This window comes from Oncorhynchus mykiss, chromosome 5 (genome assembly GCF_013265735.2).
Source record: "Oncorhynchus mykiss isolate Arlee chromosome 5, USDA_OmykA_1.1, whole genome shotgun sequence".
NCBI classification, from domain to species: domain Eukaryota; kingdom Metazoa; phylum Chordata; class Actinopteri; order Salmoniformes; family Salmonidae; genus Oncorhynchus; species Oncorhynchus mykiss.
In genome coordinates, this window is record NC_048569.1 from 33,431,274 (window position 1) to 33,446,519 (window position 15,246).

General features: G+C 40.2%; 1 protein-coding gene across 1 annotated transcript in view; it reads left to right on the plus strand.

The window, feature by feature from the left end:
• Positions 1-15,233, plus strand: part of LOC110523644 (erythrocyte band 7 integral membrane protein) — a 29,089-nt gene extending 13,856 nt beyond the window's left edge. Inside the window, exons 3-7 of the mRNA XM_021602527.2 lie at positions 3,912-3,984; positions 8,462-8,544; positions 8,641-8,844; positions 9,921-10,055; positions 13,468-15,233. Coding sequence (XP_021458202.1) covers positions 3,912-3,984; positions 8,462-8,544; positions 8,641-8,844; positions 9,921-10,055; positions 13,468-13,659 — 687 coding nt within the window. The 3' untranslated portion in view covers positions 13,660-15,233. The remainder of the gene's footprint in view (positions 1-3,911; positions 3,985-8,461; positions 8,545-8,640; positions 8,845-9,920; positions 10,056-13,467) is intronic.
• Positions 15,234-15,246: the final 13 nt, after the last annotated feature.

Consider the following 15,246-nt stretch of genomic DNA (forward strand, 5'->3'; position numbering starts at 1 on the left):
TAGACTAACGAGTTTCAGAAGAAAGTTATTTGTTCTGGCCATTTTGAGCCTGTACTCGAACCCACAAATGCTGATGCTCCAGATACTCAACTAGTCTAAAGAAGGCTAGTTTTATTGCTTCTTTAATTAGGACAACAGTTTTCAGCTGTGCTAACATAATTGCAAAAGGGTTTTCTAATGATCAATTAGACTTTTAAAATTATAAACTTGCATTAGCTAACACAACGTTCCATTGGAACCCAGGAGTGATGGTTGCTGATAATGGGCCTCTGTACTAGAGGTTGACCGATTAATTAGGTCCAATTTCAAGTTTTCATATCAATCGTTAATCAGCCTTTTTGATGCCAATTATGGCAGATTACATTGCAATCCACGAGGAGACTGCGTGGCAGGCTGACCACCTGTTACGTAAGTGCAGCATCAAAAGGACCTTGTGGCTGCAAGAAGCCAAGGTAAGTTGCTAGCTAGCATTAAACTTATCTTATAAAAAACAATCAATCTTCACATAATCACTAGTTAACTACACATGGTTGATGATATTACTAGGTTAACTAGCTTGTTTTGCGTTGCATATAATCAATGCGGTGCCTGTTAATTTATCATCGAATCACAGCTTAAAACCAATACACAAGTATATATTTTTTAAACCTGCACATGTAGTTAAAATAAATGTATATTTGCAGGCAGTATTAACTAGGGAAATTGTGTCACTTCTCTTGTGTTCAGTGCAAGCAGAGTCAGGGTATATGCAGCAGTTTGGGCCACCTGGCTCGTTACGAACTGTGTGAAGACAATTTCTTCCTAACAAAGACCGTAATTAATTTGCCAGAATTTTACATGATTATGACATAACATTGAAGGTTTTGCAGTGTAACCGCAATATTTAGATTTAGGGTTGCCATCCGTTCGATAAAATACGGAACGGTTCCGTATTCCACTGAAAGAGTAAACGTTTTGTTTTCGAAATGATAGTTTCCGGATTTGACCATATTAATGACCAAAGGTTCGTATTTCTGTGTGTTCATTATAATGAAGTACAGTGCATTGCGAAAATATTCGGCCCCCTTGAACTTTGCGACCTTTTGCCACATTTCAGGCTTCAAACATAAAGATATAAAACTGTATTTTTTTGTGAAGAATCAACAACAAGTGGGACACAATCATGAAGTGGAACGACATTTATTGGATATTTCAAACTTTTTTAACAAATCAAAAACTGAAAAATTGGGCGTGCAAAATTATTCAGCCCCCTTAAGTTAATACTTTGTAGCGCCACCTTTTGCTGCGATTACAGCTGTAAGTCGCTTGGGGTATGTCTCTATCAGTTTTGCACATCGAGAGACTGACATTTTTTCCCATTCCTCCTTGCAAAACAGCTCAAGCTCAGTGAGGTTGGATGGAGAGCATTTGTGAACAGCAGTTTTCAGTTCTTTCCACAGATTCTCGATTGGATTCAGGTCTGGACTTTGACTTGGCCATTATAACACCTGGATATGTTTATTTTTGAACCATTCCATTGTAGATTTTGCTTTATGTTTTGGATCATTGTCTTGTTGGAAGACAAATCTCCGTCCCAGTCTCAGGTCTTTTGCAGACTCCATCAGGTTTTCTTCCAGAATGGTCCTGTATTTGGCTCCATCCATCTTCCCATCAATTTTAACCATCTTTCCTGTCCCTGCTGAAGAAAAGCAGGCCCAAACCATGATGCTGCCACCACCATGTTTGACAGTGGGGATGGTGTGTTCAGCTGTGTTGCTTTTACGCCAAACATAACGTTTTGCATTGTTGCCAAAAAGTTCCATTTTGGTTTCATCTGACCAGAGCACCTTCTTCCACATGTTTGGTGTGTCTCCCAGGTGGCTTGTGGCAAACTTTAAACGACACTTTTTATGGATATCTTTAAGAAATGGCTTTCTTCTTGCCACTCTTCCATAAATGGCTTTCTTCCATAAAGGCCAGATTTGTGCAATATACGACTGATTATTGTCCTATGGACAGAGTCTCCCACCTCAGCTGTAGATCTCTGCAGTTCATCCAGAGTGATCATGGGCCTCTTGGCTGCATCTCTGATCAGTCTTCTCCTTGTATGAGCTGAAAGTTTAGAGGGACGGCCAGGTCTTGGTAGATTTGCAGTGGTCTGATGCTCCTTCCATTTCAATATTATCGCTTGCACCGTGCTCCTTGGGATGTTTACAGCTTGGGAAATCTTTTTGTATCCAAATCCGGCTTTAAACTTCTTCACAACAGTATCTCGGACCTGCCTGGTGTGTTCCTTGTTCTTCATGATGCTCTCTGCGCTTTTAACGGACCTCTGAGACTATCACAATGCAGGTGCATTTATACGGAGACTTGATTACACACAGGTGGATTGTATTTATCATCATTAGTCATTTAGGTCAACATTGGATCATTCAGAGATCCTCACTGAACTTCTGGAGAGAGTTTGCTGCACTGAAAGTAAAGGGGCGGAATAATTTTGCACGCCCAATTTTTCAGTTTTTGATTTGTTAAAAATGTTTGAAATATCCAATAAATGTCGTTCTACTTCATGATTGTGTCCCACTTGTTGTTGATTCGTCACAAAAAAATAGTTTTATATCTTTATGTTTGAAGCCTGAAATGTGGCAAAAGGTCGCAAAGTTCAAGGGTTCCGAATACTTTCGCAAGGCACTGTATATGATTTGATATTTGATAGAGCAGTCTGACTGAGCGGTGGTAGGCCGCAGCAGGCTCGTAAGCATTCATTCAAACTGCACTTTACTGCATTTGCCAGCAGCTCTTAGCAATGCTTGAGGTACAGCACTGTTTATGACTTCAAGCCTGTCAATTCCCGAAATTAGACTGGCAATACGAATGTGCCTATAAAAACATCCAATAGTCATATCTATATGAAATACAAATGGTATAAAGAGAAATAGTCCTATAATTCCTATAATAACTACAACCTAAACCGTCTTAACTGGGAATATTGAAGAGTCATGTTTAAAAGAACTACCAACTTTCACATGTTCCCATGTCCTAAACAAGGAACTTAAGCGTTAGCCTTTTTACATGATTCCAAGAACACAGGATGAGATGTTACTATCCTTTGTGCAAGCACTTCCAAGAGTTAATGAACAGTGAGCCTGGTGAAATTTGGGGAGCGCATCATCAGTAGTGTACCTTTGGTTCCTAGGGTGTTTCGGCCTTTCACACTATACACCCTCCCCAAAGGCGGCCAGCGACAGGGTGATCAATCCTACGCTTGCGTCCCATTCCCAATTAGTCATAGGAGTTGCCTTGTTGAATATTATGCCTTGTTGCACATATTGCACTTTTACTTTCTTCTCCAACACTGTGTTTTTGCATTATTTAAACCAAATTGAACATGATTCATTATTTATTTGAGACTAAATTGATTTTCTTTATGTATTATGTTAAGTTAAAATAAACATGTTCATTGTTCATTCAGTATTTCTGTAATTGTCATTCTTACACAAGTATATACTGTATTTATATATATATATAAAAATCGGCCGATTAATCGAAATCAGCTTTTTTTGGTCTTCCAATAATCAATATCGGTATCGGCGTTAAAAAATCATAAACGGTCGACCTCTACTCAACGCGCCTATGTAGATAGTCCATAAAGAATCTGCCGTTTCCAGCTACAATAGTCATTTACAACATTAACAATGTCTACACTGTATTTCTGATCAATTTGATGTTATTTTAATGGACAAAAAATGAGCTTTTCTTTCAAAAACAAGGACATTTCTATGTGACCCCAAACTTTTGAACGATTGTGTGTGTGTGTGTGTGTGTGTGTGTGTGTGTGTGTGTGTGTGTGTGTGTGTGTGTGTGTGTGTATATATATATATATAAAAAGGGGAGAACTATGACTACCCAGCCTGTGTTACTTTCTCTCCCAGATTGTGAAGGAGTATGAGAGGGCCATCATCTTTCGGCTGGGGCGGATCCTACGAGGAAGAGCTAAAGGGCCTGGTAACATACTCCCCATCATCACCTTCACACCCACCGTCCTTGGAGAAACTCTGTGCCTATTAGCTATGATTCTTGGATTCTTTCAAGGTCCCATAAAATTACATTTTAGTCTCTACGAGTATGATATAGATGAAAATCGCAGTAAACAGGATGTGGGCCTGTCTTGAAACCACCTTAACTGTGAAAGTATGTTAGGAGTATCTTAGTGTTAATGTGGTTAGGGGTAAATCTGCTTTGACCTATTTGTTTTACATTGTGGTGGGCTACCACACTATAATTGTTCTTCCATTGAACCACTGTGTAGGAGTTGACTGCAACGGATCTGTTCTGCACTGTGTCCTAGTTTAACCACTCCTGTCCTGCAGTAGCTTATGTTTAAACAGAGTTGCAGAACGTAAACCGAGTTCCAGGGTTCACGCTGGAATACTTTCAGCAAGCACATTAATTAAAATAGTGCTGGTCTTTGTTTTCCGAAGCGTAGTTTGTGTGGTAGGATTTTTTTGCCTTGGTAACACTGTAAAATATGTCTGGGGTATATTTGTCATGACAAACTAAATATATCAATAGTTGGCCTTCAGATCGATGTTTATAGAATACTTTGAGAGGTCTCTATTTAACAATAAGTCACAGAATTTGGCAGCAATTGCAATCAATTAACTAATGAGCTTAAGAGACTTAAACTAAGTGATCTTAGAGCTCCACTGCTGCCCTGTACAAACTGATGTCTTGATGAGAAGCAGTGGACCTGAGTCACAGTACTGGACTGGTAGTGCAGAATAAATACCAACATCCCTCCTCAGCTCTCTCTGATCTTTCTTTTGCCTACTACCAACCGCCTATTCGGAAGGTTATTTTGTGCATCTCCTGTTTGTGTGTTTTCCTTTACTCTAATGATATTCACTTTTTCCCTAAATGAGGCTCTCCTCATTTCTCAAATGGCCCGATTCAGACTTAGGAAATGTACGCTTTCCCTATGCACACCTTTCCTACGCACTTCTCAGTAGTTGGTATTCAGACTTACCATATGCAGGTGCAAAATAAATTATTTAAATTATATAAAGAATGATAGTGCTTTGGAGCACCTTAAATTACATTTTGGGATAAAAGGCTAATTCGGCTCCATCATTAATTGAATCAGATGGCTCATTAATCACAAAACCCACTACTTTAATTACGTTTTCATTGGCAAGATAAGAACACTTAGGTATGACATGCCAGCAACAAATGCTGACACTAAACATTCAAGTATAACTGACCAAATTATGAAAGACAAGAATTATACTTTTGAATTCTGTAAAGTGTGTGTGGATGAGCTGACCAATCAGCCTGTTACCAACCCTTAGTAAACTTCTGGAAAAAATTGTTTGACCAGATACAATGCTATTTCACAGTAAACAAATTGACAACAGACTTCCAGCATGCTTATAGGGAAGGACACTCAACAAGCACAGCACTAACACAAATGACTAGCTGAAAGTAAATGATGATAAAATTATTGTGGGGGCTGTCTTGTTAGACTTGAGTGCAACTTTTGACATTATCAATCATATATCAATCATAGTCAAAAACGTATGTGTTATTTTTTACACCCCCCTGCTATAATGTGGATAGAGTTATTTGTCTAACAGAACACAGAGGGTGTTCTTTAATGGAAGCCTCTCAAACATAATACAAATAGAATCAGGAGTTTCCCATGGTAGCTGTTTAGGCCCCTTACTTTTTTCAGTCTTTACTAACAACATGTCACTGGCTTTTGGTTGACTCAAAACTATAAACGTCAGCTACTACAGCTGTTGCTAGTGATCCTCAGGAACAACCACACAAATGTGACAGAGGAAAGAAAGGTAAACTAATAATGTAATGGAATGATGCAAAATGTAAGGAAACTAACACTAAAGTGACAGTTATAAATGTAAGGAAACTAACACTAAAGTGACAGTTATAAATGTAAGGAAACTAACACTAAAGTGACAGTTACAAATGTAAGGAAACTAACACTAAAGTGACAGTTACAAATGTAAGGAAACTAACACTAAAGTGACAGTTACAAATGTAAGGAAACTAACACTAAAGTGACAGTTGCAAATGTAAGGAAACTAACACTAAAGTGACAGTTACAAATGTAAGGAAACTAACACTAAAGTGACAGTTATAAATGTAAGGAAACTAACACTAAAGTGACAGTTACAAATGTAAGGAAACTAACACTAAAGTGACAGTTGCAAATGTAAGGAAACTAACACTAAAGTGACAGTTATAAATGTAAGGAAACTAACACTAAAGTGACAGTTATAAATGTAAGGAAACTAACACTAAAGTGACAGTTACAAATGTAAGGAAACTAACACTAAAGTGACAGTTGCAAATGTAAGGAAACTAACACTAAAGTGACAGTTACAAATGTAAGGAAACTAACACTAAAGTGACAGTTACAAATGTAAGGAAACTAACACTAAAGTGACAGTTGCAAATGTAAGGAAACTAACACTAAAGTGACAGTTACAAATGTAAGGAAACTAACACTAAAGTGACAGTTACAAATGTAAGGAAACTAACACTAAAGTGACAGTTACAAATGTAAGGAAACTAACACTAAAGTGACAGTTACAAATGTAAGGAAACTAACACTAAAATGACAGTTGCAAATGTAAGGAAACTAACACTAGTTAAAAATCTATGTGGGTATAACTGATGATGGCTACCGATAGTGAATAATATTTAAAAAGATACAAATTGCAAAAAATACAGTGTAAAGAAAAGTCTGGGCATATAATTAAAACATTCTACAAATCAAAAATCAACTCGGTAGATTTGGCACTATTCTGTCATTTGCACATTTCTAAAGAAGCCTATAACTTCAGACTCCAAATGTCATACCTGCATGTTATAGTGCCAGCATTTCGTAAACTTCACTGTTGAAAAGGTGATATGTTGATATGCTTCAGTTCACAGCCATATAACTGGTTTGACATTTGTCTCCAGTGATCATAAGGTAAAATGGATCTAAAACAATAGTCATTTATATTTACAATCCCCTTATCCATATGGCTTGCTCATTTACCTAGCTCTAATCAATAGCTCTTATCAATTAGTACATCTCAGCGCATGAACACTGGTGTTATTTCTTGTAGAAAAAAAATAAAGTAGATGTTGTTCCACTTGGAACCGACAGGTTACTCAACCTTATTCATTGTGCATAAAGGTGGTGGAATTACGAGGGAATTAAGTCAAGGTTAGAATATGGTGAATCTGTAGACACACCTTTGCCACACCTTCATTTCTTTGCTCGCCACCCCAAACGAATAGCAGGTTAATAGCATGCTATTCTCATGCTTAAGTTCAAGGTCAGAATACGCATAGACAGAAAAGTCTAAAAAGGGAATTATGTTCCATTTACGCGCTTCATTCTTGTTGGAATTCCCCCCTAGCTGAGCAGAGTGGCTAGATCAGAGGCATGCTATCTCTTTGTAGTTGGAGTGGAAGAGTGGTGCTGAGGGTTTGGTTGACATTTACCCCTCAGTAGATGGTGGCATTCTTAAGATAATTTATTAATTAGCTGTATTTACACTTTAACAATGTGCAAGATACGCTATTGCCATAAAAAATCTCCAACCTTCAGTGTAGGTATAAAGTGGCCCCAGTAGTCTTATCTACCATAGCCAGGCTATGGACATCAAACTCTCAAGCATTGCTCTCCATGGGTGAAACATGATCTAGCAGGATTCCGGAACAGCCGCATGATAACAGCCAGGGGTAATAATAAACCGTGTCCATCTGTCACGAAGGGACCCTCAAGTTCCTCTGCTGCCCGGAGGCATAAACACCAAAGTTGAGTTTAATATTTGGTTTCGGCAACTAAACTCTGCTCATTATCTCTATGGTCTTTCCCCCTCCCTCCATAGTAAGTCTTGTCCAACTGTCAGATAAGATCTTTTAACAGAATCAACTGTTATAAGTCAGGCTATGGGCTAGTCAGTAGTCATTGCATTTGCAAGTTTCCCTGATGCTTTATGCATTGGTGTTACTCTGCATTAGCCTTAAACCAAGTTGGTGTGTTGAGTGAACCAGTTACATTTTTAGGGTGGGAATCCATGGAATTTTCCATCATAATCCCATGATGCTTTGCGTAGCGAATTCAGAGCATACTCCTGTGTTGCAGACTTGCAGTACAGTACAACCAGGGCCATCAGCTAGCATTTGGCTGAAGTCCCAGCTGGGAAAAATTATTAAAGAAAAAGAAGGAGCTGTTTACATGAGTGAAAGTTGCACGGGGCAAATGCCTCTGTTAAAGGGATACTTCAGGATTTTAGTAGCGAGGCCACAGTATAAGCTACAGTATCTTACACACCATCATGCCCAGAACTCTGTATTTGTACTGTACTGATTGTACAATAGTTGTGAGACTAATGGAACTGAGCCTTGATTTGTAGCTTTAGGCTTCGCTGTTAAACATGTGTGTGTGCACATCACCCCACAGGCCTGTTCTTCATCCTGCCGTGCACAGATAATTTCATCAATGTGGACATGCGCACCATCACCTTCGACATCCCCCCACAAGAGGTGAGCCCCGCCCCCCATTACCTTAATTACTCTTATCATGAAATACCAGTTATGATCAGTGATGTCAGTAGTAACTGATTTTCCCCTTCTCCCCAGGTTCTGACTAAGGACTCAGTGACGGTCAGTGTTGATGGAGTGGTGTACTACCGTGTTCAGAATGCCACCCTGGCTGTGGCCAACATCACCAACGCTGACGCTGCCACCCGCTTGCTGGCACAGACCACCCTGAGGAACGTCCTGGGCACCAAGAACCTGGCTGAGATCCTGTCTGACCGCGAGGAGATAGCCCACAGCATGCAGGTACTGGACCACAGAATCCTACCACTCACTCTGACCATAATCTGACCATACACACGCACCATACTCCACAGCATGCAGGTACTCTAATGCACTGTGGTCTGTTCTTTATTCAGTCTTGCTATAGCAACTTAATACCACACTTTGCAGCAAGCCATAATTGCGATAAAACAGGAGATGTTGCTAGAGTTCACTAAAGCCACTAGGTAGCAAAGATGGAGGGGCATGTCTCATGATTAAAAACTCATGGTGTGATTGTGGTAGCGTAAAGGAACTCAAGTCCTTTTCTTTTCCCGATCTGGAATACCTCAACAATTACCTCCTGAGATCATTTTCTTTGGTTATTGTCACTGCCGTGTATATTCCACCCCTCAATGTTTTTAGCAGTGCGACTGCATCTAGGGTATTACGCAAGGTTACGGTTAGGTGGTTAACAGATTTTTTTTTTACTGCACCGCCCTTGGGTAGGTGGATTGAGTCTGGAAGTGCACCTAGGAATCTTTGGGTTGTCCTAGAATTTATAGTGCGGCATTGGATAATCCTTGGTTGGGGTCTGAGGGAATTATTTGTTCCGATTGCAAACCTAATAAGATGGTGATTCAATAGTCCATAATTATGAGGATAAACATTTAGATCTATTCCACGGGACAAAAATAGATCCAGGGTTTGATTGTGGTAATGTGTATGTCCCGACAGATGTTGGTCAAAACCCACTAGTAATGGTGCGGGTAATTACCTTTCACCTGTTTGTGCCAGAAACAATTAGTTTTCTTTGTAGTAATGGTTCAGCCGTGACACTAACGAATCTGCACTCTGCTTTTTCTCTAGGGCACTCGGAAACAACGGTACAACGAAACCTAATCATTATGACAATTGTTAAGTGGGCACATTTTTTATTCTAGGCGCACTGGTGCTCTTAAAATTGCATTGAATTTCAGGTCACACAGCAAAATATTTCGGTGCATATGTGGCCAAAATGGTCGCACTTTTGAGCCCTGTCTGGGCCTGTTGTGACCTGAGGTTTCAAAAGGAGCGTGTTGGATGTAGAGTTCCGTGTCTTATCCCCTGTGTTTCCTCAGACTACCCTGGACGACGCTACAGATGACTGGGGTATCAAGGTGGAGCGGGTGGAGATCAAGGACGTCAAACTGCCCCAGCAGCTCCAGAGGGCCATGGCTGCAGAGGCCGAGGCTAGCCGCGAGGCCAGGGCAAAGGTACGGTACTGACACAGATACAGACCAGGCTCACACACACACTCGAATATACAGGCATTGGTCTGTAGTCTATTTTTCAGTCCCTTGAGTTGAGCTAAATCCTTTTCCTCTCAGCGAAAAATCCCCACTTGGCTTCTATTATATCGTTTGTTGATTTTACTGACTCCCAAAATAAATCATCCAGATGAAAATGTTTTTTTGACGGGTCAACACGTCATCTCCCTTGTTCCTTAGCAACCGGTGGTCATATCGTAAGAACCCGAGAGCATAGCAGGTCACAAGCTGGGGCTTCTCTGCCCGAGTCTCCTCCCATCGGCCATTACACTAATTGGATATCATCTTCAATCTGCTGGTTAAAGATAAGAGGGCTCTCTGGGATTGATTTATTTAATCATCCACTCACTATGGTTACTCTCTGTATGCTTACATTCACTTGATATGTGTGTGAAGAAGAAGCCGAATCGGATCGGACCGCGAGGAGACAGACAGGATGGTTTGGTGCTCACCTCTCGTAGACGCTTTTCTTTTACAATGTTACCAGGTGCAGGACTAATTGGCCAATAAAGTTTGTACGGAAAATAACAAACAGGACGTTTACAAAGACTTTAATAAATCAAAGGTATTCTCAATTTAAACTCTTCCGGCAACTTCTTTGCCTCTAACAAAACTCAGGTATAACTCTACTCTAGCCAACCTGTTACCCGCCCAGCCTGCTCTCCCCCAGACAAAAGCCAACTGACCACCTAAGTATTCTTTCCAGGAACTCCTTTCAGCTAGGAATGTTCCATCCTGATAGCCCCTGTGAAACTCACGAACGACTAGTAAAAGCTCAAACCAAGTTTATTCACCCACTGGGTCACACAGCTGCATAGACAAAGACATGTTTACACAAGTACATATATGAATACCCTCTACTGGTGCAAGGAGTTGATTCCACAGTCTAGACAGCCAATACATCTCTGTTGCTAGGCAGGAACTTAAGTGGCTCCTCTCATTGGGGTATTCATGGCTCTGCCTCCTACGTGTGTATGTCATAGAACTGTTCCTCTTCACTTCTCTGACCTTACCTCAAGCCACAGTCCTCACCTCTCCCTAACTCACTGCTGTCCCACCTTACCAGTGACTGACACCAGACTGTGGCTTATCACCTCTCCATATGAGATTTAACAATAACATGTTCTGACAGAATTTAAGCTTTCTGCTCTCCCCTTTCTCACTCTGTATATTTACCTACCCTCAGTTTTAAAATGGTAACATGAATAAGGATATTTCGACTTTAGAAGCTAGTACCCCACACCCCAAAACACATTTCTACCATAAATGTGTAATTTCCCATGGACATATAACATCCTAAACAACAGTTTTACATAAACAAACCCTTTGATTTACTTGTACCATGAATTCTTCTTTAAGTCGCACAATACACATTCATGAAGTAATTCACGCCCGGAATAATTCATCACTTTGGTTATTCCCATCAACCAATACATGTTCCTCGAAACGTGTTAACATTGCCAAAGCAAGTGAGGTAGATAATATACAAAAGTGAAATAAACAATACAAATGAACAGTAAACATTACACATGCAGAAGTTTCAAAACAATTAAGGCATTACAAATGTAAGTGCTGTAACGATGTACAAATGGTTAAGGGTACACAAGGAAAGTAAATAAGCATAAATATGGGTTGAATTTACAATGGTGTTTGTTCTTCACTGGTTGCCCTTTTCTTGTGGCAACAGGTCACAAATCGTGCTGCTGTGATGGCACACTGTGGAATTTCACCCAGTAGATATGGGAGTTTATCAAAATTGGGTTTGTTTTCGAATTCTGTGTAATCTGACGGAAATATGTGTCTCTAATATGGTCATACATTGGACAGGAGGTTAGGAAGTGCAGCTCAGTTTCCAGTCTCCAGATCTGGTGTCCTTTGACAGCTCTTTGGTCTTGGCCATAATGGAGTTTGGAGTGTGACTGTTTGAGGTTGTGGACAGGTTTTATACTGATAACAAGTTCAAATAGGTGCCATTAATACAGGTAACGAGTGGAGGACAGAGGAGCCTCTTAAAGAAGAAGTTACAGGTCTGTGAGAGCCAGAAATCTCGCTTGTTTGTAGGTGACCAAATACTTATTTTCCACCATAATTTGCAAATAAATTCATTAAAAATCCTACAATGTGATTTTCTGGATTTTTTTTCTCTCATTTTGTCTGTCATAGTTGAAGTGTACCTATGATGAAAATTACAGGCCTCTCTCATCTTTTTAAGTGGGATTGGTGGCTGACTAAATACTTTTTTGCCCCACTGTATAATGAAGAGGTCTGGTCTGACCCGCTCGATGTGGGGGTATCTTTCTCAAGGGAGAGCTTCTCCTACTTGGCTAATTATTTGATTAGTTGAAAGTCCAGCTGAAACTGTTTGGGGTTGCCCTGTACCATTACTGTTCCAGACTTATAGAGATTTATATTAGCTGACTAAGAGTCCTCTTGTCAAGTATCCTGAGTTTCCATCCCTTGTTAACACCCCCTCTCTTAACAAAGGGGTAGTGTGCTAATATAGCACTGTGCCATGCCAGGGGATGGTTTGTGTGGAAGATAAGGTTGCTGATGTTCCCATTTTTGTAATAGTCAGCAAAATGTGTCTCTTGATTTTCCATAAGGAACTTCATTTTGTCGTCTTTTCTTGCTTTATCATTCTTTACATACACAGGGTACTGTATTTTAATTACCTCTGAACAGCAGGAGGCAGCTTCTAAGGCCTCTCCATTTGGTTGGAGTAGACTGTTTGACTCTCCTGCCATTGTTGGGCTAAAGGACTTTGACACCTCTCACTTGACACGTCAGTGTTAATTGAAGCTGTATCAAGCTTGGCACCCTTAATTTACCATTCAGTCCCTATAAAGTAATGTAGTGTATTTTTCTTCTTGGCTTTTTTAAATAAAATACAATTTCAGACTAAACATTACTCACTCAGTTCCAGGTTGGATGGTGTTTTCAGGTTTCTGTTGTTTTCCAGAGAATTTGCTGTATAGAATAATAATCATTGGTAGTTGTAAACCTCCAGGTGATTCCTTAATTCCGTCCAAAATCAGGTTGTAGGTTTTGAGTTTTGATTTGGAGTGAAGGTTATGTTGTCGAGGGTAGCATCCTGTATATGTTCCTGACAAAAAAATCCAAGTTCATCTAACTCTAAATCTAACTTTTTTTAAGAAAATGCTGAAAAATGCAGGAGCTCATGTAATCATGACCTCTAGCCTGCTCTCTCTATCTCTCTCTCTCTCCATTATCTATCATTGTTACTTAATGGTCATTACCTAACCTATTTTTCTTCCATCTCTCCCTTCCTCTCTCTATCTCTCTATCCTCTCTCTATCCCCCTCCGCCCTGCCTCCTGTCCCCTGGGTCCTGTGTGTAGGTGATAGCAGCGGAGGGGGAGATGAACGCTTCGCGGGCTCTGAAGGAGGCCTCTCTGGTGATCGCTGAGTCTCCATCGGGCTTGCAGCTGCGCTACCTGCAGACCCTCAACACCATAGCTGCCGAGAAGAACTCCACCATCATCTTCCCCCTGCCAATGGACATGATGCAGGCCTTCATGAAGAGAGACTGAGGGGAGCCTGTTGGGTGCTGTGTGAGTGCTGTTACACACATACAGTACACACACACGAAACAAACATTCCCACATATATCATAGTGTGCTGCTTTCCCTTGTGCCAAACATTATGCCAATGCCAGCTGATGCAGAGGACGCTAGCTAAAGAGCTTGGTTGAGCTTTATGAGTCGAAGAACTTAATGTAAATGTTTTGTGTGTTAAGACTATATTCTGTATTGTGAGTTCCCATTGAATGGAACAGAGAAACAGGATTTGAACAAAAACAAGGGAAACTACATCGCCACTCGCTGGTACTACTGAGGTGTGGTGTTTCCAGCCCTGCTATGAGACCAGGATGTACTAGGGACCCTGTCTGTCTGTCTATCTGTCTGTCTGTCTGTCTGTCTGTCTGTCTGTCTGTCTGTCTGTCTGTCTGACTGTCTGTCTGTCTGTCTGTCTGTCTGTCTGTCTGTCTGTCTGTCTGTCTGTCTGTCTGTCTGTCTGTCTCCCTCCATGGGAAGCAACCTCTTTACTATGGCCATTTAAACAGCTCACAGCCTTAAATCATTGCCATGGAGTCGATGTACTCATCTCACACAGTTTCTATGCATACCTGGATGGAAATAAATTGTAAGTGTATTTTAGTCTGTTTTAATAGCAGTATTTATCATCAAGACTACATGCTCTTCAGATGCTGTTACAGTACCTATGCAGTATACATTACTGTATAATACATGGTATGTGTTATACACTGAGTTTACCAAACATTAGGAACACCTTCCTAATATTGAATTGCACCCCCTCAAAACAGACTCAGTTCGCCAGGGCATGGACTCTACAAGGTGTTGAAAGCATTCCACAGGGGTGCTGGCCCATGTTGAGTCCAATGCTTCCCACAGTTATGTCAAGTTGACTGGATATCCTTTTGGTGGTGGATCATTCTTGATACACACGGGAAACTGTTGAGCGTGAAAAACCCAGCAGCATTGCAGTTCTTGACACAAACCGGTGTGCCTGGCACCTGCTACCATACCCGTTCAAAGGCACTTTCAATCTTTTGTCTTGTCCATTCACCCTCTGAATGGAACACATACACAATCCATGTCTCAATTGTCTCAAGGCTTAAAAATCATTCTTTAACCTGTCTCCTCCTCTTTATCTACACTTATTGAAGTGGATTTAACGAGTGACATCAATAAGGGATCATTGCTTTCACCTGAAATGGCCTGGTCAGTCTGGCATGAAAAGTGCAGGTGTTCTTAATGTTTTGTATTGTCAGTGTATTCTGGTGTATAGTGTTACTGTATGTGTGAAGGAGGACATAGTTACATTATTTCATGTTACTAAACCACTCTGTTGTAAGCTATTTTTCTCATATTGAAATTATTTCTTATCATGTTTATATTTTCATATCCTTATCATGCAAACTTGCTGTTGAACAGTTTCTATAAAGGTCAATGTTGATTACGATGAATTGTAAATGTATTGACATACATTTGAAACTGAACTTTTCTCTTACACTGTTGTCCTTCAAAGCCATATTGTTATGTTCACTATGATTCAGCCTTTAAATAAAAATGATATACACTTTACATGATATACAT